This window comes from Sinohyriopsis cumingii, chromosome 18, assembly GCF_028554795.1.
Source record: "Sinohyriopsis cumingii isolate HCF-2022 chromosome 18, ASM2855479v2, whole genome shotgun sequence".
NCBI classification, from domain to species: domain Eukaryota; kingdom Metazoa; phylum Mollusca; class Bivalvia; order Unionida; family Unionidae; genus Sinohyriopsis; species Sinohyriopsis cumingii.
In genome coordinates, this window is record NC_142978.1 from 81,880,862 (window position 1) to 81,905,254 (window position 24,393).

At 36.3% G+C, this 24,393-nt stretch overlaps 1 protein-coding gene across 1 annotated transcript in view; it reads left to right on the plus strand.

The window, feature by feature from the left end:
* The window catches only part of LOC149777156 (uncharacterized), a 185,255-nt gene that overhangs the window by 134,215 nt on the left and 26,647 nt on the right, over nt 1-24,393 (plus strand). The window contains exons 36-41 of the mRNA XM_089941382.1: nt 1,360-4,545; nt 14,097-14,132; nt 14,832-14,988; nt 17,432-17,661; nt 18,122-18,337; nt 20,182-20,460. Of these exons, the coding sequence (XP_089797508.1) occupies nt 1,360-4,545; nt 14,097-14,132; nt 14,832-14,988; nt 17,432-17,661; nt 18,122-18,337; nt 20,182-20,460 (4,104 nt within the window). The remainder of the gene's footprint in view (nt 1-1,359; nt 4,546-14,096; nt 14,133-14,831; nt 14,989-17,431; nt 17,662-18,121; nt 18,338-20,181; nt 20,461-24,393) is intronic.

Consider the following 24,393-nt stretch of genomic DNA (forward strand, 5'->3'; position numbering starts at 1 on the left):
TTCAAGAAACCATTGTCTTGCCTTGATTGGCACATAATGGGTACATTTATTTACACTTCGGCACTGTTGTCAGTAACAGGGTTTACACAATCTTGGAAAGTGGTTTCAATTTGTTGATTGCTTTGCAAATTGTGTGCTTTAAAAAGCTTGGAAGTTTTTAAAAAATTATATTTTTAAAAGGTGATTTAAAAGAAATAATTTCATTGGAAAACATTAATTTTCAGACAGAGATATAAAATATTGCGACCCATTTTTACAAAAAATTAGGCATGTAATTTTGAGCATTAAATTTCCTTGTTGCTCCTGACAGAATACTTAAGCTTGGGATTGTTACATGCTCATTAGTACTTTGCCTGATTTAGAATTGTAACCACTTCATTCTATTCAGTGAATGGATGTTGTGTTGACTATTAATTAGATTTTTTGGAGAATAAAAATGGACGTGCTCTGTAATTTAAGCATGTTGTTGGATGCATTGCCTTAAGCACTATATATGTGCAGACCAAGCAGCAAGCAATGAGCTGTGTTTTATCGAAAGATAATGTTGAATAAGTGGGTGAAAAAGTCCCATGGCATGAGTGAAAAGTGCAGAAGATGTGAAATATAGACATTAAGAATTTATGCCTAAAACTTGGAAAATGTGAAGAGCTAGAAACTATGGCAAGTAAGATGTAGAGGAGTTGACTGTACCTCTACTCCTCAAGCTTCTAGTATTTTCAGCTTTACTGATTGAGAACATAAATATTTCAGAATTCACATCTAAAATAGAAATACTTAAATGTAAATATGAAATTTTATTCTGGAATATTATTTCCTACTACAGCTTTTAACTTCATCACAAGGCCTTCATCAGAGGAACGAAGTCTAGACTGGAGTTGTGTGGTGTTGAACCATGATTGGAACTTCTGCCGTTGTATGGAAGGATTTTATTACAAGATCAGCATACTGGTGCTCATGTGACTCGTCTAGACTGCATTCCTCTAATGAAAGCCTTTTGATGAGATCGAAGCTAAGGGGTTGTGAATTTGTTGGCTATCTATTTTTATGTCATTAATTTAAAAAAATTATGAACTGTATACACCATACTTGACATTCTCTGTTTAGGCTGAATTAATTCTAGGACTTGGAAGGTACACATTTTCCCTAAAAAGTGTTTGAACTTGTTGATGAAATGTTAGGTATGAAGCATAATTGATTTTTGTAATTTGTTAGGTTTTTGTAAATATCATTAAGTACAGCATGGCCCAGTTTGCAGGTATACTACTTATGCCAAGACAAGCACTGGTGTAGATTGTTCTACTCTCATGTTTTTGACAATATAATGAAATGCGTGCATGTTTTTTTTTTTTTTTTTTGCAGGAGGACATCGAGACAGCAAAGAAAGAATGGGAACTTTCCCGTCTACAAGCACTCAAAGAGGAGGATGAACGTCGAGCAGAACTAGAGGAAGATGAGATGTTGTTCACCTACACTCGGGATGATGCATATTCACAGGTGAAGAAAAAATCAGAAAAGAAAAGAGTCCGTAGGCTTAGTCTACCAACACCCAGGAGCAACCGACGCAACATGGGCAGATCTGAAACTCAAAGCACAGATTATGATAGGGATGAAATTATACATACCTCTACTCCACGTCCAAATGTTAGAGTAGTTAAAGTAGTAAGAAGGAAGAATTCTGTTGAAGTTAAAAATGAAAGCCCAAGACATTTGCTTAAGCACAAAGAAAACAATACACCAAAACAAAAAGTTAAAAAAGGAAAAGGGGAAAATTCCAGTCCTGTTGAAGAAAAATTTAAGGCTGGAAAGGCTAAATGGGGGAGAAATAAGGTGACAAAATCTCCAACAAAATCATCTGAAGAGGTAACTCAGTATGAGAATATTGGGACTGTTGGTAAACAAGCCACGCGAAAGAGTAGAAAAACTCCAGTGGCAAAGAAAAAGGTTAATGAGGAGTCTTGCAAAGAGAAAATTGATGTTGTAAATGTAGAGAATGATGGCACAAGTGCTGCAGCTCAGTTGTCCAGCCAACTTTTTAAAACAATTTCTAATCAAAATACATTTTTGGGTGAACAAAAATTTGTAAGTGATAGGCCTAATATTTTTGAGCAGTTTCAAAATCAAGGTGAGCCAAATCTTGCATCACCCATAAAGTCACAAAATGACCGTGGAAATATCTTCGAACAGTTGACTGGGCAGCTTAACAATGCTGCTGATGCACAAAACAACACCTCTGTGGCAGTTTTAACACACCAGCAGCAAAAACCACATTCACAGCAACCGCAGCAGTTTGTGATTGTTAACTCTGCTGGAAATGTTCAGCAGTTATCGCAGCAGCAGAATGTAGTCTTGGTTCAAGGACTTCCCTCAGGTCTTGTTTTAGGGACTCCAATTGCTGTTTCTGTAGCTGGCTCACCAGTAAATCTATCTTTGGCTGCAGGGTCATCACCTGTGTTTTCGGTTGCTCGGCCTGGAACAAATATTCCCACTCCCAAATACGCAAAGCTGGTGAGACAGATTCCTGCTTCAACAAGAATGATCAGTCCACAGTTATTTACTCAGAGATTAATACAGGGGACTCCCATTCATAATCCCAGAACTCCAACCCAAGTTACTCTGGTTTCAGCTGCACCAAATTATGCATTTTTGCCAACAGTTGCAAATTCAGGCAGTGCTAAAATGGCAAATATTGTTGGTTCAACCAGTTTATGTACACCACAAGGTTCCACTCTAAGTCCATCCATTTTGAACATTCAAAGACCAAGGTCAGCTGTGACCAATATCAGTTCTGTTCGAGGTCTTTCTAGTGGAATTGCAATTTCTGCTAACCTTCTTAATTCCACAACTGTTAACCAACTACAAGCATTTAGTACCCATAGCCCCTCACCAGCTAAGGTAGCATCTAAGCCTTCTCACCAGCAACAGCAGTTACTAATATCACAGCCAGTAGTTAGACAGCCAGGGTTTCAGCAGCAAATCCTTGCAGCATCTTTAGGAGGTAGCCATCCACAAACGGTCCTCGCTCAGAATAATCCCAGACCACAACAGCTGCAACAACCACCTCAGACTTTCACAATTCAGCAGGTACAGTCTGGTGCCCAACAGATTGCCAATATACAGATTCCAGCATCCCAGGTTGTGAACCTTCAACAAATTGCTGGTCTTCATAGATTGCCAAACATCCAACAGGTTGTTGCTGCTGCAGCTCCTGGTCAAACAGTCAAGTTTAGTACTGCCGCACCACAGGCTACCACAGTACAGGGATCAAATTTTCAAGCAGTATCACATCCTCATCTCCTCTCTGGGCAGTTGGTAAGCCTTCAGCAGGCTGTGAAGCAAACATCTGTAGCCAATCAGTTAGTTGTTAGTCAGCAAACAAATGTATCACAAATAGGTTCTAGTTCTGTAGGAAATGTACAAGTAAACCCCACCACCACTAATTCACTGCATATAATGGCCACAAACCAGATTAATCAACAGAGTGTTGCTTCACTTGTGGCTAGTAATCAGAAGGCGTCTGGTTTGGTTGGTGAACCCCCAGTTACAAACATCAGACTCCAACCCAGAAATCCAGCTAATCCACACCCTGATAGTACAGCTTTACAGCAGGCTCTTGGTAACATAAATAATAATAATGACAGTAATAATAACAAGTCCCCAGATAAGTTAGTGAGCACTTCCCAGCAGTCAGATTCACCACAAACTCCAAAATCTGTAGTACATGTACAAAGCAATGTAAGCACCTCACAGCAACAGGTGATCCTTGTTAATCAACAAGCTGGTGCAACTGTACACACCATTAGTGCACCACAGCATGTGACTCTTTCGGGTCAAAGCTTACAAACAATTTCAGTTGTTGAAGCAAAATCTATCATTTCGAAAATGCCTCGTCCTTTAGGTACACAGGCCAAAATCACCACATTACAAGCACTATCATCACAGCTGGCTGCTCATTCTGCTGCAGGCACTACTGTCAAAGGAACTACTTCAGCTTCAGTCAATTCTTCTTCTAGTCCACCTGCTCAGACAGGCATTGCAGAATCTGGTGCAGTTAAAACCCAGCCTGAAATAACTTCAGACAAATCCAACAATCCTCGTATTGGTAAAAGTGCAATTGAAGAGATTCAGTACAATTACATTATTCTTGACAAACGTGAATCTCCTACTCCAACAAAGGCTGTAAATGACAATCAGCAGTACGAGTATGTTATCTTAGATAAACCCATGACTGTGACATCTTCTGCAGCCTCATCACTTCCTCACACTGTTACTTCCAACAATGATGGAGGTACATATGGTAGTACATCTGCCTCTGTCCCACAGATAACCAATCCTAATAATGGAATTGTTACTGAAAATCCAACAGCTTCTAGTGCCATACCCTCGCTAAATCTTGCAACAACTAAGGGTAAAAATGGGAACGTGGATTCTTCAGATCAGAAATCTTCCTCTTCAGAAAATTCTGCTCAAAAAATGCTTAAGCCTTGGTCCAATCCTAATCTTGTAATTCGTACTAGAAAAGCTAGAGCTGCCATGGACAACTCAAAAGAATGACAGCAGTCATTATTAGATAAACATTTAAATGATATCTAGTCCATACTTGTCCCATTATTAGTGAACATTTCGGTTTTTGTAAGGGCTGTTTCAGTAAAACATACATGTGTCCCAGAGAAGGCACTTTAGTGTGGAGTAGTCACCCATAGATTAAGATTTTTTTAGAAATTATTTTCATATGAACTCCATGTAACCAGTGTATCCTGGCATATATTTTTTATAAAGTGCCTTCCCATGGTGCCATTATGTTAAATCGAACAGCCACAACAAAAAAATATGCGTGAACTTGTCAAGGGCTTTGCTGTAATACTATTCACTCTCAACTCATTAAGGCCTGTTGCTGATGTACAGGAGAGAGCCTGGTAATTGCTTCTCTTCCTTCCTCTCTCCCCCCTCCCCCTCCAACCTGGTTTAGAGCTGCACATAGTCTTGCTTCTCCCGAGGGTAGCTTGACAACTGCAGCCATATTGTATTTTGTCATTACATATTACTTGTAAATGGTTTTTTTTTTGTGCTCCTATTATGGTTTCTTTTTTGCCATAAAACCTGTAGATAAATACACATAAATATGTCCTTGCTTAAATTTGGTAAAATGTGCCACATATTCTTGGCCTACAGCAGACCTGAATTTTTATCATCTGACTCTGCCTGGCCCTCTGACATGTTCTCACCAGATTCCTCAACCAATAACCAATCATTCAGATTCCCCAAAATATATTTCACAGTTGTCATTCATCTCCACTGAATTAAATGTTGGTCAATAAACTGTGACCTAATTTACAAAATGAAAGTACCCTAGTTATTGAGTTAGTGAACATTTACATTGTTGCAATGCCTCAATATACCTTTTCAAAGGTCTAATCTAATAGCTAACTATTGTTGAAGAACCCAGAAGTTTGTGAATTCTCTCCAGTGACTGGTCTTTTAAGACGTGTTGATTTCATTTGGGATAGGCTTAGATTTGTGATCGACAGAGTTTAGTCGCTCCTATTCAGAAGAATCTTCTAAATGTGGTATTATGGAGTCAGTCATTTTTTTGGACCTACATTTTACAAATGGATCAATGCCACACTAGGCCTTGATGAGTTGATAATCTTCATAAATAATGGCAAGTCTGCCTGTATATATATAGAGAGAGAGAGAGAAATAGGTGAATCCTCTTCCATGCATGATGCCTTTTTTCTAGGAAAAAAATGTCTAAATTGTGATTGTATCTTCATGCAACTATGTTGAATACATTTGCAAAAATATTTTTACAAGGTTTTCATTTACATGTAGATGTGTTGTTTTTATTCCAACTGTTTGCCCTTTATTATGCAAAACATGTTGATTTTCATTAACATTGATGTGCATGTCCCAGATTTTAGTGCATAGTTTCTTCTCATTTTACCTCTCTATCGTGTACAAGATAATATTTTCCTTTTTCCTTTCCATTTTTTTAAAAAGAGAATTTTCATGAGGAAAAGGAACCATTTCAGACATTGTTCAGAGTGAGACAGATTCTTATTGGATGCAGTTTCTCACTAGTATTGTACATCTGTTGTGGAGAATTTGCAATATCAGTTAGTTTGACTACAGAACAAAGCATGTGTGGTTATGGTTGTGTGTGTGTTTGTGCATGAATCCCCATATTTGTGTCTCTGAATTTCAAGTCTTTCACAAGGTTGTTACTTTTTACTTAAAAGCTGGAAAACAAAGTACGTGTTGTTGATATGGGGTATTTAATGAAAGTGCTATGAACCCATGATGCAAGGAATTCATTCTGTAATATGTTGACTGATAAGACTTGTGAAATCTCATGTGTCCAGTAAATGTGAACATAAATAAGGTTTTACTAAGAAAAGTGATGCATGTATTTTAAAATTAATTTAAATTGGGCTGTCTCAGAATTAAATGTTCAAAAGGGGTTAAGGGCGGAAGCCACTTTTTCAAAGACTCCACCCTATCAATTTTTAAGTACGCATAACACAGAGGACTTCCTAAAGTTCAGATTACTCCACATTTAATTAAAGCAGTGTTAAGCATTCTGCACCCCACCCCATTTTGAAATTCTGGTAATAACCCTTGTATCCTTCCTAGTAGAAACTTTTCAGTTGTTCACATTTTAGCTAAACTTGTTTACTGCATTTAACAGTTGACAAGATTCATGCGAACGCTATTGTCTTAACTAGAATACTACAGGAGATGCTATACATTGTAATTCTTTCTACTTTTAGTACCTTGATTACTTTATGGTAGTTGATAATGTTTAAAATATTTAACAAGCTGCCAGTAGAACAAACAATTTATTTTCAAGTCACCTGGTCAAAGATCAAGTAAGCTTGTGGTATAGCACTGCATTAATAATTTTCCATCCATCAACACTCGGCGATTATGAGCAACATCAATGCATAATGATGATGTGATTTGTACAAGTCATTACTGTTGTGAACATGTTAGAAGCCCAATTTAAGATCAGATTTTTATTGTAAGCTCAAGGTCTCTGATAGACTGGTTACAAGTGACATCCACGCATATTAATAAAATGATTTGGATTGGTTGATCTTGTGAACAATGTAAAAGTTGTGTTTCAGAACATTACAGATCATCGCCATTTCTCCACTGTTTGCATGGGTTTGAGTCTCGGGCTCGGCCAATGTGGGTATGTGAGAAAGTTTGCCAGTAGCATTTTGTTAGTTGGTGGTCCTTCCCTGGGTTTTCCTGAGTTCTCCCTCTGCTGGTTATACTGGTCACCATGTATAGCCTATCTTTTGCTGAAAATTGGCTTTAAAACCCATAACAAAAACATCAATATCTTATTTTGCTTAATTTTAAGTTCTGGTGGAACTTGAGGTTAAATTTTGTTGTGAAACCATGCATGCACATGGTACAGTGCAAGCGATTGCTTCCCAGTTTTTATGATGGGTAAACACAGGGAGAAGTCCTGATTCACCCTATTGGGAATCGCAGGTTTTGTATTGTAGTTCTTTTCCTTGCAGAAAACATAAAAAATAGATTTTTTTTAAAAAAATTTTTTTAAAAATACCTGATGCATGCATTCCTTTGCAAGGTCACAGGCATACAAAAGTAATAATTAATATCAGGGATTATTATGTATGATTTTTAATTTAAAGTGAAGGAAAATAAATAATAGCAATGTACTGAAGTTAATTGTATTACAAGACCTGTTTCAAATTTATGAATGTATTGTTGCAGTGTGGATGAATACGATTAAACTCAAGGAAAAGTCTGTTTGGGAATTTATTAAAAGATGCATAGTTGTCTCGAGTCAATGCAACTAAAAGTGATAGTGAAACCAAACTGTCATTGTGCGTCTCCAATGCACACCAATAAATGTAACAAAGCATCAGAATTTACGTATGTGATTACGTGCAAGAAGATTGTTTTAATGAGAACATGTTTCTTATATAACGAAAGGATATTCCCAAGTGTACATATATTTGCAGAGAATTATTGCTAAAATCTTGACCAGTGTTAAATTCTTGAATATTTTGAAGAAATGACTATCTTGGATTCATTTGTGGTCTTGACAGCTGACATTTCCATATTAATATGCCTGAAATGTGTCATTTATATGCTATCACATACCATGGATTATTTTGTCATTTCATAGATTCAGAGCCATTACTAAAAAAAATTTTGATTGTTCTTTTTCTACTTAGTAAATTTTAAAAAAAAAAAAAAAAGGTTTTCCTCTTGAGACACTTCCAAAGGTAATTAAGAAGAGCAAAGAAACAAATGACTTTAAAAAACTATCCTGAGAAATTCTTTAGTCCATCCAGGCTGATCAGATCATGGGAGTAGAACCTATAACCTCCTTGTCACAAGTCTAAGATCTTCACAACTGAACCACTTTGGCCCCCTTGAGTGGAGATGTTGATAGTTCCAAATTGTCTCCAGTGGCAGGGCTCATAGTAAGTAAGGATGCACCTTGGAATCTATGTTCATATAATTAGTTCCCTTGTAATGCCAAATTTGTGTATATGCTTAAAGGGTGAAGCTATAAACGGTTTCAGAGCTGTGAATAGTCTCGGGAGGGCAGAGGATTAATTATTTTTTCATGTATGTAATTAACATAAGGTAATTTAAGTACTACAAGTAGTTATGGCAATTTAGTACTACAAGTAGTTAAAATGAATTACAATGAATAGGTTCTGCTGTGCTTATTTGATGCAATACTGGCAAAATATTTGGTGTAATAACCCAAATGTGAACATTTGCCAAATTCTGTGAAAGAATAAGAGTCCTAAGTATGCATTTTGGTGTGAAATAGTTGTGACGTTTGCTGAGCAAAAATATTGTGCATTATTTGTTAACCTTCATACTTGTGTATATTATACATGATACAATTTTGAGTAAGCCAAGGTATGTGAGTGCATTGTAAAAGGTTTTAATTGTTTAAATGGGGTATGATTGTCTTGAAAAGTTGGAGCTGTGATGATAAACCATGCTAAGTAATGTAGGTGGTGAGTGTGATGTCTTAGAGGATTAAAATTTTGAACATTTATGTAAATTTTGTAAGGATGTTTTGCCATTTTTTTGTATTTATGATTTATCCATGTGCATAGAGTTCTTGATAGAATGTTTACAAGAATTCCATGAATAAAAATCATTGTGTCAAACGGAACTGTCTGCATCTCATTTATTCTGTTAAGTGTTCTTGTGTATGGCTGAAAACCAGGGTATCAAAATCAAGGTTTTGGTGCTTTTTTTTTTTTTTTTTTTTTTTCCTCAAAAGACCAGTATGTATTTCATTTTCTGCAGTGTGCCCCTGTGTTATAACTTTAAAGACAAAGCTTTAAACAAAAAGTTTACTAAAGCAGTTCCCATGATGTGTACATTTGTTCGGCATCATTAAAGTAACTAGAAGATGAGGGGGTGGCTGGGCTATCTTTTCTCAGCTTTTCTATTTGGAAAACTAAGCCACCAAAGCCTTGTGTAAGATAGTGATTTGCCAGATCACAATAACACAGTGCACACAGAAAATGAGATGCAGATTGTGTTTTTCAGAAGTTACCATCAAGAAATTGCTAAATTGGAAGCAGCAATATTTTATACATAAATCTTAGTCATTTTCTTTCCTGCAATGAATGCCAGAAAAGTCTATTAACATGTTAACTGTTCTTGCCTCAACTAATGATGAAAGTTTCTTGATGTAGCTGCCGTTTCTCCAGACCACATCATTTAAGGTAGTTGAATTTAATGCACACACATAGCTTCATTAAATGATGTGTGAGTGTGAGACCTCAAAGAATGTGTTTGATCCAGAAGTTAATAGGTTCTTGTAATTGTTTGGAGAGTAACTTGACCAGATGGATTACCTTTTTTGATATAATTTCTTTCTTTTAAAAAGCAGATTAAAATGGGAGTGAATGGGTGGAAGAATTGCATCTTTAAATATCTGATTATCAGAAAATTAAATGGGATAATAAATCTTGATTTAGTCTATTTAGCTGGAAAAGAAAAGCATTTTCTAAGATTAAATTATATTAAGTCGAACAATATTCTTATTCTTATCATAACACAAAATCATTATTCACATTGGCTACAGATCCTAAATACTTTATGACATTAAAAATTCAAGTCCAAAACAAATCCTCCCCTTTCTCAAAGTAAATTAGAAGATGCTTATCACCAACATTTGTTCCTGTATTGACTTTAAAACAAAGGAGACATCATTGCAACACCCCACAGCACCATCTCTTAAAGCCCCTGTTTTTACTGCAGAAAACAAAACCCTACTTGAAGCTTTGGACTAATTGAAGCTTCAAAAAATGAATTACATCTTCTTTTCTGATATCCTTTCCTTGCTGAATGTTCAGTTAGGTAACCTGTTAATGTTCCAGATAATACAGCATTTGATTTTTTCATACACTGGGGTAAAGTTTTCTATATTGTGATCTTTAAAGATTTGTTTTATTGAACAACTACAACTCTAACAATAATTTGAGGTTTGTAACCAGTAAATATTGTTGTAAATGGATCATTCCACTTCCATCACTATAGGATCCTGGGTATTTCATGTGTTGCGTGTCATTTCAAATGATTGCCTTGTGAACCTCAAGATTCACTGTGTTGGGTACACGTGAAATACCCAGGATCCTGTAGTGATGGAAGTGGAATGATCCGTTTACAACAATATTTACCGGTTACTAACCTCAAATTATTTTTCGAGTTGTAAGACTTCAAGACCAAGCTTATTCTCTAATAGGTATACATGTTTAAAATATTATGAAACTGATTCACTAAATCCATTTTGGGACTTAAAACCTGTTTATGTATTAGAGAATACACTTGGGCATCAGGTTGTAGCTTAAAATTTCATGTGATGGTCCAAACTTTGAATGTAAGTTGGGGAAAAAATCATTGGTAGAGTTTTAAAAAAATGTATAACCAAACATGTCACTTAGCAAATACTAGATGTGACTGAAGTACAAGTAAAATTCAGCTGATATGGAACAAGTATACATAGCTCAGTGCATTGACAATTTTTATGCTAAAGATCTTTGCAATACAAATGACACCTTGAACGATTGTTTCTTTTTCTGATCAAACAAGAATAGTTTTATCCTCTTTCAACAACAGTCAGTTTGCAATCGTGTATAGAAGCTTGAAGAATAATCACCATTACACAAGTAGTAGTTCTTGCATGGTAACGACAGTGTTAAGCATCATACTTTTTGTTAGCTCATCTGAACACGAGGGAAAAGGAAGCTTATGGTATGGCTAAGTATGCGGCATCTGTCAACGTTTGCTATTTCATACTTTTATCAATTGCAAAAACAATTGCTGGGCCAATTTTGAGTCTGACTAGAATAGGAATGTTCCTAAAGATATGATCCATCAAAATCATGTTCTGGGTGGCTCCCCAAATGTCTGCTGATCACATAACAAAAAAATGGAAACCTGTTTTCGACTTCCCCAGACCAGCAGAGCCAGTTTGGATTAGGTTTGGTATGTATGTTTCATAGAATATATGTAGTCAAAATTGTGTCTTGGGATGATTCTGTATTAATATTTTGGCTAACTTTGCAATCTGGTTGAAAACCCATTTTTCATCTTGCTTCAGCATCTGAGCCAATGTTGATCAGTTTTGGATGGTTTTTTGTGTGTTTTATAAACATTGGAAGGGGGGGGGGTCTTCCCAAGCAAGGATGCAACTTGTATATTAGCCATATTGAAACCTTTTTTGATCTTTTCCAGAATGGCCAAGCATATTTTGATCAAACTCGGCTCAAATATTAAGCAAACTTTCACTTTCTTAAAACCATCTTGCCAAAATTTTAATATCAGCTGGCTCTCCAATCATTGGTGTTGCTTGCTCAGCTACCAGATAGGAAACCTATTTTTGACTTTTGTGTGAAAATCAAGCTAATTGTGATCAAATTTGGTAGGAATGCTTTATCAAAGTTGTGTCCAGGATGTCTTCCCTAGGAATAGAGTGGTCATCATTGTAACTCTATGGAAAACAAAGTTGCAGCTTCATTTCCATGATTGCTGAGGTAGTTTCGGTTACAAATTTGTAGGAATAATTAAGCTACACTAGATTCGTGTCCAGAGTGGCTCTACTGCCATGGTGTGGCTTCCATATCAACCAAGTGGAATTCTTTTTTTGACTTCTCTACAACTGCTGAAGCAAACTGATCAAACTTCATGCATAAAGTTAATGGTGTACTGTCTCTGAGAATTGAGGTGCAGTCCATTTTCTTTGTTTGTTGCCCTGCATCACATATAATGTGAATTTATCTCGTGCTCCACTACTTTTGAAAATTGTATGGATGGAACAAAACTTGGTACATGAATTGATATGAAAAAAACCTTGATCAAGTTGAATTTTCACCATTATGACCCCGGTTTCACTTGTACTTTGCATCAGAAATGTTGTTTTCAGTGACAACGTTAGAAGGATTTGTTGATGCCAGATGTATTATGGGAAGACGAGAAGATTGTGGTCAGGTCTGCTTTTGAGTGTTTTCCATCCAGAAATGATGGAATTTTTACCTTTGCTTGACTTAGTTTACCATTGCATCGTGAACCATTTATACCTTGTTTGCAAGGGTGTCATTATTTGGACACATTTTCTTCAAGTCAGATACCTTTGGTTTCGGTTATAACATCTTGAAACATTTTACTTTCTTCTACTTGACTGATGGAGGAGTTGCAATCACAAACCTTGCATGATATTTCTCATTGATAGATGATATTCATCTAGAATTGATGCAGCTGCCAATTTACTGGGGCATGTTTACCCACAATGAGACCTGGTGGGTATAGATTTCCTCCACAGTGGTCTACAAGTGATATATTTTTTGTAATGATAACGTCTTATGCAATATTATTTCAAGTTGAGGTTGAAATAATTGTGGCTGTCAAACACTTGATAAAATTCAAAACACTATTATTGGATGCCTTTAGGCATTTGGAAATGGGGTAACATTGTTTGAGGACAGGATTTTTGCTATTATCGGATGTGCATGTTGAGCAAATGTTTTACATTTGGCATGATCACATCATTTTAAAGAAAGATTGCACATTTGTCATTATCTACTGGCTGATGAATCAGCTGCAGTTGCATCTAAAATATTTACCTTTGATATAATTCTCAAGTGCTTTCAAGAACTTAAGTACATAGGTTTAAAACAATACCAAAGTATTTCAAATGGAATCAAGCTCTTGCCACTTGTTAATGAAATATGAAAACATGATGTAGATTTTTAGCTCAGCCAAGGTATCTGTATTGAGGGCCCCATCAACCCCTGCCATTCAAGTTTGGGTTAATGGAGCCTTCTGGGACTGAAACCTAGACTAAGTTTTGTTTGGTTTGGAGGTTATGGCACAGCAACACATGTTGGGTATTTAGTGCCAAGGCAGTTGTAGTAAAATGCATATCCAAGGACATGCCACAGAAGCTGACCTAGATTGATCTAATGATGTAATCTAAATGGATCTTTCAAACGAGAGGTGAATCAAATATAGATCCAGCAACATGGTTTGATCTTGGTATTTAGAAACTTTTCACGCCGGATCTATCAACATGACCAGATCATCAACCTGATGTACATAGCTCGCCTTTATCAAAGCCAAATACAGTAAAATTTGGTATGGTGTTTTTCTATATAAAAAAACGCCTTTCCATCAGGACAGAAGACAATGACCATATTCTGTGTGCATAACAGACATTATGCTGTGTCACAGCGCAGAAAATTTGAACTTGATAAATTTTCCTCTATATTTCTTTTCTGATTATTGAAATTTTATTGAATCATTAATCAAAGGTTTTCTTTACATATTTTTGGACAGTAGATTACCAATACATGTTTGATTAAAAGGCTTTGAGGCTTTTCTGTTTAAAGGAAAAAAGAACATTTATACACCTTTTCTGTTCATTAAGCTTAACTATCTTGAATTGGTAAAGTAAACACAAATCCAGTTCACAGTAACATTTTTGCTTGAGCCTCTGGTTTTTATGCCACATTTTACTCAATATTCATGCACATTATTTCATTGTGCAGTACATTACATGCAGATTATTTCTATATTTGCAGGTTTATCTGTCAGATGAAGACCAGACCCAAATGCCGGTAAGCTTTGTTACATCTGTAATGAGGGTATGAAGACAATCCATACCTACAGAAAGTGAAAAGATTTTGTATTCTTCAGTTCGCAAACAAGGACATGTTTCTTAAAACACAATTTTCAGTAATTATAGAAAAGGGAAAGCATAGAAAAATTACCACCACCTTTGTATGTGCCCATAACAAGTAGGATGTGCAAGCAAGAATTGGTTCTTAAGGCTCGTGTAAACTGCCTTTGCATCAGTTTATACAGCTAATTGTTAGAGACAATTATAAGGCAAGTTGGTCAGGTATAAACAACTGCCATTTCACATAATAAATTAGCTGCCAAATGGCAAACAAAAAGATCCCTTACGTGATAAACACAAAAATAACAATTTCTCTCACTCCTTTTTGTTATACTTCACTGAACTTGATGCACGCTGTATTAATATTACTATCGTAATAGCTAGAATCTATGTTGATGTGTGATATGTGTCATAACTGAGAGGACACTAATGTTGTAATGTGTGGTCTGATCCTGTGATCATTTTGTAACGAGACAATCCGAATCCAATGTTTCAATTGAAAAAAGATATTACTGAATATCATGTACAAGCAAAATCATTTTCTCTTCACCTTAATTATTAACTGGTAAAATTGTGTACACTTTGTTTTTAAAAAAAAGCAAATTGCATTGTTTTTTGTTGGTTTTTTCTTCTTCAGACATGGGCCCCTCCCACCCCTCCACATGATGATAATGATATCTATATTGACCAGACAGTCTTCTTCCTGTATGAATCAACTGTGATGCCAGAATCTCAGCTGCCACCTGTCTATGTCCGGAAAGAACACAAGAAACCCAAAATGGAATCCATAACCAGTAAGTTTCATTCGGTTTCTTATTGAGGAGAGAGAGAGAGGATGATTTTTTTTACATATTTTATCATCTGGTTGTTTAAACTAAGGGCTGTTCCATTAAAAAAAATACATGGGGACCAAGGAAGGCGCTTCTAAAGTGAGGTATTCACCCATAGATGTAGTTAAAAAATTTCTTATCATTTAATATGGACACTGTGAAATCAAAGTACCCTGGCATATATTTTTCAAAAACTGTCTTCCCTGGGTACCATGTATGTTTAAATGGAACACCCCTTATCTTGCCCTAATACAGTGCTACCTATTTATCTTGACATCATCAGGCCCATTGTAATTTTATCAACATAAGCATCTGTAGAAAAGATACGTGGTGCAGGTCAGAATTTAGCAGACAAGTGAAATTTGCCTGTAATGGGCAATTTGTCATCATTGTGTAGGATTTGCACTTTGAGAAAATAAACAATGGAAATTTTGACTAAATGAAGAAAATAGACAAATAATTTGTGAACTACAGTACCTGTATATGAATAATCCATGAATTCAGGTATAGGTCACATGCTATAAAATTCCTGTATTACTCACATCCTATTAGAAAATATATAGTGTGTAAAACACATTAATAAAAAAAAAACTAAGTCTTGTTATAATCAATTTTCAACCAACACCTGTTCCTCAACAACTAACTATAGTATATGCATCATCTCCTTAATCACATGGCGGTTTAGTTGTTAGAGTATTTACATGCAATATGTACTTAAATTGGCCTAGATTCTGAGCTGCCAGAAGCAACAAATGTAAATTTATTAATGAGGCTACCAGGAGAAATTAAAACCTGTCACCAAGTTTGAATTAATTACGCACATGACCACATAAAACTTGCACCTTTGTAAAACTCACTCAAATTCCAGAATGTGCAAACAGAGTAATGCATATAATTACGATTGTCTAGAGCAGAGGTGGGCAAACTTCCAGTGCAAGTGCCTCATACACAAATTTACACCTTGTCGCAGGCCGCATAGTTAATTAAGTAAAATAATTAATATTTGAAATAGCAAAAACAAAAGGTTTTTCTAAATAACGTCTAATTAATTTTCAGTTGTTAATATTTGAAAACTTAAACTTCAAAAGAAGCACATTTATTTGATAAACAGTCAGTGCAAATGATGACTTGTTCCTAGGCCGCATGAAAACCCTTTGTGGGCCGCATGAAAGCCCTTGGCAGGCCATAGTTTGCCCACCCCTGGAATAGAGCATACTCAGTACATAAATTAAAATGGATTTTAATTTTTATTAACTCAAATGATTTTAGCAAAATGGGTAGGGATGAGGAATAATTCAAAGTTCTGAATTTTATGCAAGTTTCTTCCGCTTTAGTGTCTACAGTTGTTCTCTCTGTATAAGATGGTGCAAATTTTCCTAATGACCCTGTGTTTCTGATATTGCCACTTAGCTTGGTTGTGAATAAAATCTGGTCAAACCACCACACATAGAAAATGCCTCTCTGCATGAAACACACGGCAAAGGCATTTTTCATACTCATCAACAGCATCACTATCCAATATTTTCTCTTCCTTGCCTTCAGTTGAAACAAAATTCATTTCATCTGGAGCAATAATCTCATCGTCGGTTCTGCATTGTTTCATGGTATCTGTTTCAACAGTCACCTGAACAAACTTCTCTTCAATTCCAAGAGCTTAATATGACCCTTCTACATCAGTGTGAGATATATAATGGGAAGAATATATCAGATTCATCATTTTCAGGAAAGAAGGCGTGCATAAAAGCAGTTCTGTATGGTCTCTGGTTTCACTAACCCCCAAAACTTTCCTCAAGCTGTACAGAGCCCCAAGCAAATCTGACTTAAATTCTTCTTGCTGATCATTTGCTGCCAAATTTTTCAATAATTCAGTTTTAAGTTTTGGATGATTTTTTGATACATCAGTTGTATGAATGATGTATTAGGTGGGAGAAAAATTATCTGGACACATTTGATATTATCCACACATGAGTGGGCTGAACAGTTATCCACAAGCAAAACAAGTTTTCATAACGTTCATTAATTGTTGTTGGATGTTAAAGTGCAGAGCATTCAGTTGTCAGGATTGAATGGACTGGTTAAACAAAATTTGTATTATATTTTAAAACAGCAACTTATATTTAATTTAACATGAGTAAATGTGCATATATGACCTGTAAGACTTTTACTCTAGCAGATGTTACCTCATGGTCAACATTCCAGTGTGCTACATGTTCTAGGTTTGTTGATTTTCGATCTAGCAGTTTAGGGGTTGGGAGGAGATAGAGTTTCAGACACATGAATGGACAGGAGGTAGCACAAGCACATATCAAATACACGGGGATAATGATACATTTTTATTTTTAATTTTAATTTTAATTAAATTTGTCCTTGAATTAAATTTTTTAATCAGTGTCACAACTTCTTGCAGCTCGAAAACAGAAACAACGTAAGGAAGAGGCACATAGAGTACCCAAGTCTTTGTTCGACCGTGCAAATCCAGCTTTAGTAAAGCTACGACGTGATGCCAAGTTTCAGAAGTTGAAGCAAGGTTTGATAAAGCCATATAGATCAGTGCCACCCATTCCCACCAAGCCAATGATTGACCAAGCCCAAGACCAGCCTGAGTGGCTAATACATGAAGATTGGGCACTTCTGCAGGTAAAATATTCTGCTTTCATTCAGTTAGGTAACCCATATTGTTTATATGACACAATAATTCTTGTGGAGGAGAAAAAGAAAACAGAACAAACAAAACAAGAACAGAGAACTAGACATTGTAGGGTCATATATATATATATATATATATATATATATATATATATATATATGCCAATTAATCAGGAGGTGCACACGATCAGGAGGGAAACCATTACAAAATACTGGCATTGAGATCTAATATTTACAGATCAAACTAAACTAGAGAAACGGTTCTGGAAATGTCCATGGAGCATTAGAGAAGTGATGAAATTGAAATAACATCAGAAACACTTAAGAGGCACTGCATTAATATAATACTCACTAATTATTTCAGACAGGAGGCAATAAATTCAAAAGAAAAACACATTTAAATGTCTGTAATTTAATTTTTAAAAATGAACACTTTCCGCATATTTTTCAGGCTGTTCAGAGTCTATTTGATGTACCACTAAACCTAATGATTGTCTCCCCTGCTCATCTTCCTAACTGGGATATGGTGGCAGATGTGGTTAACAGCTGCAGTCGTGTGTATCGTAGTCCTAAGCAGTGCCGTCTTCGATACGAAAATGTAATCATTCCCAGAGAGGAGGGGAGGATTATGTATGACTTGAATCCACGAAAACAGAAGAAGACGAAGGTAAGAATTTATTATCCTTCACAACCAAAGGTGTGTGGGTGAATATAGAGATAGTGATTGTCCATCCATTCATCTGTAGATGAGGTGATTTACTCAAGATGCTTCTACTTTGCTGTGGTCTTATGTTTTGCCCTTAGGTAGTGGAGGAAGCCTATTGATCTTAATGTTGGGTCCAGGGTAAAGGTCACTGAAGTTAAAAATGTTATTCTCCTTAATGATGCAGATGCATCTTTTGCCAGTCAGTCTTTCAGTTTCAGTTTTTTTATTCTCATGGTCTGTCCATTGATAAGCGACACTTTCATTTTTGGGGCAAAGTTTGAAAACTTTAATAATGTCTCAATGAAGTTTGGTATATGTATTAGACACATGATCATGTATGTGCCTTTAGCTATTGGAATTTTTTTTGGCTGCAATATTTGTAATGTGTTTGTCCATTTGTTCAAGCTTCAGTCTTCACCAGAGAAAATCTTGGACTTCTTTATGGATTACAGTTTATATAAAAGAATTTGACCCAATATTGTGAGGATTTAATATATATAAAAATGTACCTCTGTGTTTGATTCTATATACATTTTACAGTTTTAAGCTCTATACCTTTATATTTGATTACTCATGTTTCCATATATTTGGAAGGTTTTATCTTTTGAAGTTTTTGTCAGTTCTTCATTTTTAGCTCTGTATCACAATAAAGCTAATGGGGTAGCCTATTCTGTTATCCATCCATCCTTTAGTACAAATTTGTCATCACTGCTTATTCTAAACTATTTGGAGGATTGCCTTGAAACTTTACATGCAGACACATTCATCCCAAGTTTTAGTTGGTCCTAAAGATGTGACACTCTGACACCCAGTATATCCACCATGGTGGCCATGTTGAAATTTTTTTTTGCTTCCCCTCTTGAATGGATGGTAATATTGAACATGTTGTTTTCACTCAAAGACTGAAGTGATACCTAGTTGGTTCCATATGAAAATTGAGCTGATATTACAGCCACAATGTCCCTGTTGAAAATCTTACTGCTTCTTCTCCTGAATGGATGGTCATGTCTACACAGGTTTTCACCAGAAAACTGCTTATGATTTCTATTTGGTCCTGCCTGAAAATTGTGCTGATCTGTGTCCCATATGGTGGTCATTTAGAAATCTTTTTACTGCTTAAGAATATCAATGATGGTTTCAACACTCTGCAGTTGCAAAGAACAAATGGGATCTTGGATTCCTTGAAATTCTTTTGACCAATAGACCATTAGTCCATTGAGGGACACTTGTTAATTTTAAGAACTTCTGCCTTTGTGTGTGTGTGTGTCTGTGTTTTGGACTTTTAACGTAGCTTTAACAAAGTTTTAATATCACTACAGTGTCTGTAGCTTCAGTTTATAGTGATGTCTAGCACTCATGCAGACATGTAGCATCATGTCCCACCTAGTCGCATTATCCTGACACCAGGCCAACCAGTCCTAACACTAATCCCTTAATGCTAAGAATCAAGCAGGGCCGCTGCTAGTAATATTTTAAGTATTTGGTATGGCTCGTCTGGAATTCGAATCCATGACCTCCCGCATCAGAGGCGGACGAACTAACCACTATGCCACCGGAGCAGTAACATCTGCCTTTAAATGGCATTGATTTACACATATTAGACTGGCAGTCTAAATGTGTCTTTTGCTATTAGGAATTCTTCAGCTTCTGTATTAACTTAAGTTTCTGTCCATCGGTCTTGTAATTCTGAAGTTATCCTTGCATGTGAATCATAAAATATCATGCAATTCACATTCTCGTCATTAAGGTTGAGTCTCAACGACCAAAAACAATGAAGTGTAAAACATAATGTGTCCATGTTGCAGACTAAGACAAACCGCCCCATGAAAACAAGTCAACTACACAGCCAGGACAGTAGCAATGGGATCACCATCTTGTACACACTCCGATTTGACTCCGTGAAGGCAATTGCAGTTAAGCGACCACCCACAATGCGACAGACTCTTGTCAATCCTTTGTTAAAAAATCCCAAGCATGCCAGCGTTCTCCAAGAAAACGGGATCTCGTATGACCATCCACTCAACCCTATGCAAGTGGCAGAAATTCGGGCCCAGAGAATTCAGCGTGAAAGAAAGCAAAACCAAGTAAGTAGCTTATGTATATTTATAATGCCATGTTGGCTGCTTTAATTTTTTAAGACTGGTAAAGTGAAGGCCAATTCGTTCTCAACAGTACATTGTGGAATGTATACTAAGAGTTTACGAATCCTTCTGTAAACATTCATATAAACATTTATACAGAAACACTAAATTATATTAAAATACATTGGGTAGTAAATCTTTGCAGCTATCGCTGTTGTCTTCCTAAATTAGAAATCAGTGCTAAATACCATCCTACTAAACTAAACTGCTAAGGATAGACAATGAAAATCATAGGTGAAAGAAATTTTCTAATTTCTCTTCCTGATCTGATTTGGTTGCTTTTTATTTTTGGTGAAAAAGCTTATAAAATTAATGGAATTGTTTATGATACAAACATTCATATTACAGCATTCCTACTCAGTTTTGTAAATCATGGTACATTGGTCAAAATTAATTGTACAGGAAAATACACATGTGGGAGTGGGAGGTGGAGTATACTGTGGTTTGAAAACCAAATGGAGTAAGTGGTGGTGTACTACATATCATTCATTTAACGTGTAATATGTGACAATTAGTTTGTTAACAGAGACTTACGGTAGGTGTGTTCATTGTTATTTCCTAACCATGACCATAATCTTGATGTGTCAAAATTAACACTGAACAAGATGCCTTGAAACCCTCCTATGTGACGTACTTATCTTCACTTGTTTTGGGCAGTAGTTAGCAAAAATTTTTTTCGGCCATGAACTCGGGGTTCCCACGCTACCGGGCTATTTAGAAAAAGTCGAGAAATTATGTGGGTTTTTTTTTAAACCATGAAAAGTCCTTGAATTTTGCAAATATTGATGACAGTTGGGAAAACCCCAAGAATGTTCTGCCACCACTAGACACCCGAAGCAATTACTTAATTGAGTCCTAATTAAACTGATCGTGAGTTAAATTTATTGAGTTCAGACTAGAATATTCAGAGGTTGCAGTATGGATCATTTGGGTACTTGCCATGAACATGTTTGTTGAGTCAATCAAAACGCTCATTAGATTAGATTCGTTTAGTAGACATTTCTTTTCCACAGACAGCTTGATATCTTATCTTTTCTTCATGGAAGATATGAAAACCAGTCTAGCATCACAAGAGGCCAACATGGTGGCAGCACCAAATGGCCTTGCAAACTCAAACCTTAAATCAAGTGATACCTGCATGAAATCTGTACGAAATGTTTTTATTTTCTCAGAGTTTGCAAGTAATAAAAACATTGTCTTTAATCTGCTGAAAGACAAAATAAAACTATGGCATTGACGAAATGTGACCGGGTACTCGCAGTTTGCATTGGTAGTCACACGAGTACACAAAGCTAACAACCCACATGTTAATGACATCATCGATCCATTAGTCAGGTGACATCAATAATAACCCATTTCCATTGTTGCAGGAAGAAAAAAGATATTAATGAAAATTGGATACTAGTTGTAATAAAAATACAAATCGAAAGAGCATGAAATTCTCTGTATTTATTCCAAGAACAACTACCAGGGTTTTGTTGTATCACGTGACTGCCACATCGACATGTGCTCTGATTGACGAATCTGACTGGCCAAATTGCTGTGACAGCAACAGGTTTCTTCTTGTTGTTCTAGAAATAAATATGTTGAGAATTATATGTTCTTTCTGGTTTTTACAAAAAATATCAGACTTCCATTTAAGGGCTGTTCCAGTAAAACATATATCCCCCCAGGGACGGCACTTCAAAAAAACTTATGTAGGAGGTTGTGTTTCGAACTATTTTGATTCTGACAGTGGAAGGTTGGTTAGGAGAATCACTTCTGTTGTGGGTTGTGTTAACAAAATGAGAAATCGCTGGTGGGGTTGTCAGAAAGAAAGAAAAAAAACCCCGAATATATATTTAAAATCGCATCTAATCCCCTCCTAGCGGTCTAAACGTGAATAAAACATTGGTTCAGAAAATGATGCCAGTACACGCGAGTGCACGTAATTTGTACGAATTCACATACTTTTAAAGCAGTGATATGCGTTCGGCAAATTACGTCAACATCGCGGATATAAAAAATGTGCTTTGCGCAGTATGCAATTTTCATTAAACTTTTAACTTTAACTTTAAAAGTGCATTTTGCGACGTAATTCGCGCTGCCGCAGCTGTCTCACAGCACTTATGCGACATCCAGATATCTGGATAATTAGATTCGACATGAATGGCTGTTAAACTAAATTTGATTGGTTCATTGGCCCTGGAACAAGCATTTTATGGAGTTTTAGCCTTACTTTCATCGTGGAAGTTTTACAAATGTGTGTTTCGGGCCACACAGAAAACCAAAATGGCCGAAACACAAGAAGGTTTGTCTTCAGACGACGTTATTCAGTCAGCAAATACTGGCTGGTGATAGCTATGATGACAATGAATTTCATGTATATCGGTCTGTTGGACATTGGGAAAATGTCACTGGAAATACCATTGTGTGATTTTGAGCCCAAAATTGATGCTGAGTGCGAGTCCGATGTACGTGTTGCCGGTTATATTTATTCACGATACCCATGTCTAAACAAGCAGATCATGGGACTTGTGGACTTAAAACCCTAATACAGCATTATGGAAGAGAAAAATCTGGCATAAGAGGCAGCAAAACACTGATTCAAAGAAGTGAATCTTTGGCAGGGTTGATGTTAGTGAAAACTGACAAAGGTCTCGGAAATGCTTATAATCAGGCGTATTTGGACGCCAATTTTTTTTTATTTAGGTGGGCGGTAAAATTCAAATACTTGCCAGTCCTGCTTCAGTCACCTGCATAGTGGGAAAATGTGTTGATCAGTTAGCTGTGATGATATTTACAATGACAGAATTTAGTGGTTGAAAGCCCCCCTCCCGTCATCACCATTATAAGAGTACATCAAAAGAACATGCTGCAAGTAGCTAAGCGGTGAGATCAAAGGCTTTGACTGGCAGCTGGGTGGGAAAATCTACTGATATTTACAATGCTTTAATTCAGAGGCAGAAATACCCAGAGATGTACATGTGGTCATTTATAACAGTACATCAAATAAACAACTTTAGCTTTCATTATTGTGTTCATTTCCGAGTATAACGGAATAAGCAGTGCACGTGACCTTGGAATCGTGACATGTTGAGACATAGACTTGAATGAGTATTTTGGGGTTCAACGGCATACTGACAAAGAATGTGAGATTCAGGAGAGGGCTGAAGTTGCTAGAACTGACAGTTTGAAAGGGACATTAGCCAGGTGTAAGAAGGTGTGTGATGCCTAGCTTAGTGCTTTGAATAAGACCTTCCTTGGATCGAAAAAATTCAGACTCACTCTGATGGACAAGCAAGAGCTATGTCAGTGTTATAAAGAATGTAGAAATTAAACTCTGTGGCAACCAATAGTTCTTATAATTGGCATAGTTTTCTGAGAGGGGACTGCAACTTTTCCTGATGGGACTCGTATTTTTACCAAAATGGGAGCCAGGGACTCTTAGTTTTAAGATCCTAACAAGACCTCTGGTTCAAAACTTTTCTTTTTGGGACAGAGATATCCAAGAGAGAATACCCATGGGGCCATACATGTGAGATGTTGAAAATTGTACAACCATAAAGAACAGTAACTTGTTCAAGCTAGTTATGCATATGCGTTTCAGACAGCAGGTAATGAAAGTTCACAGCACAGAATAAGATTCGTACACATAGGAGGAGGATCATATTAAATTCAGAAACAATTAACAGATTAATGCTCATAGGGAACATCAGAGAATCCCCATACAAAATAATTAAGTGTGTATAGGTCTCAAGTTGGCAGAACCACTGAGCAACAAAAGAATAAAAAGACAAACTTTTGTATCATGCAGATTTATGACCAAATGATGTACATGCTGTCTATGTGCAAATATTAAATGACATTAAACATAAGAGACTGATCTGTGTAAAC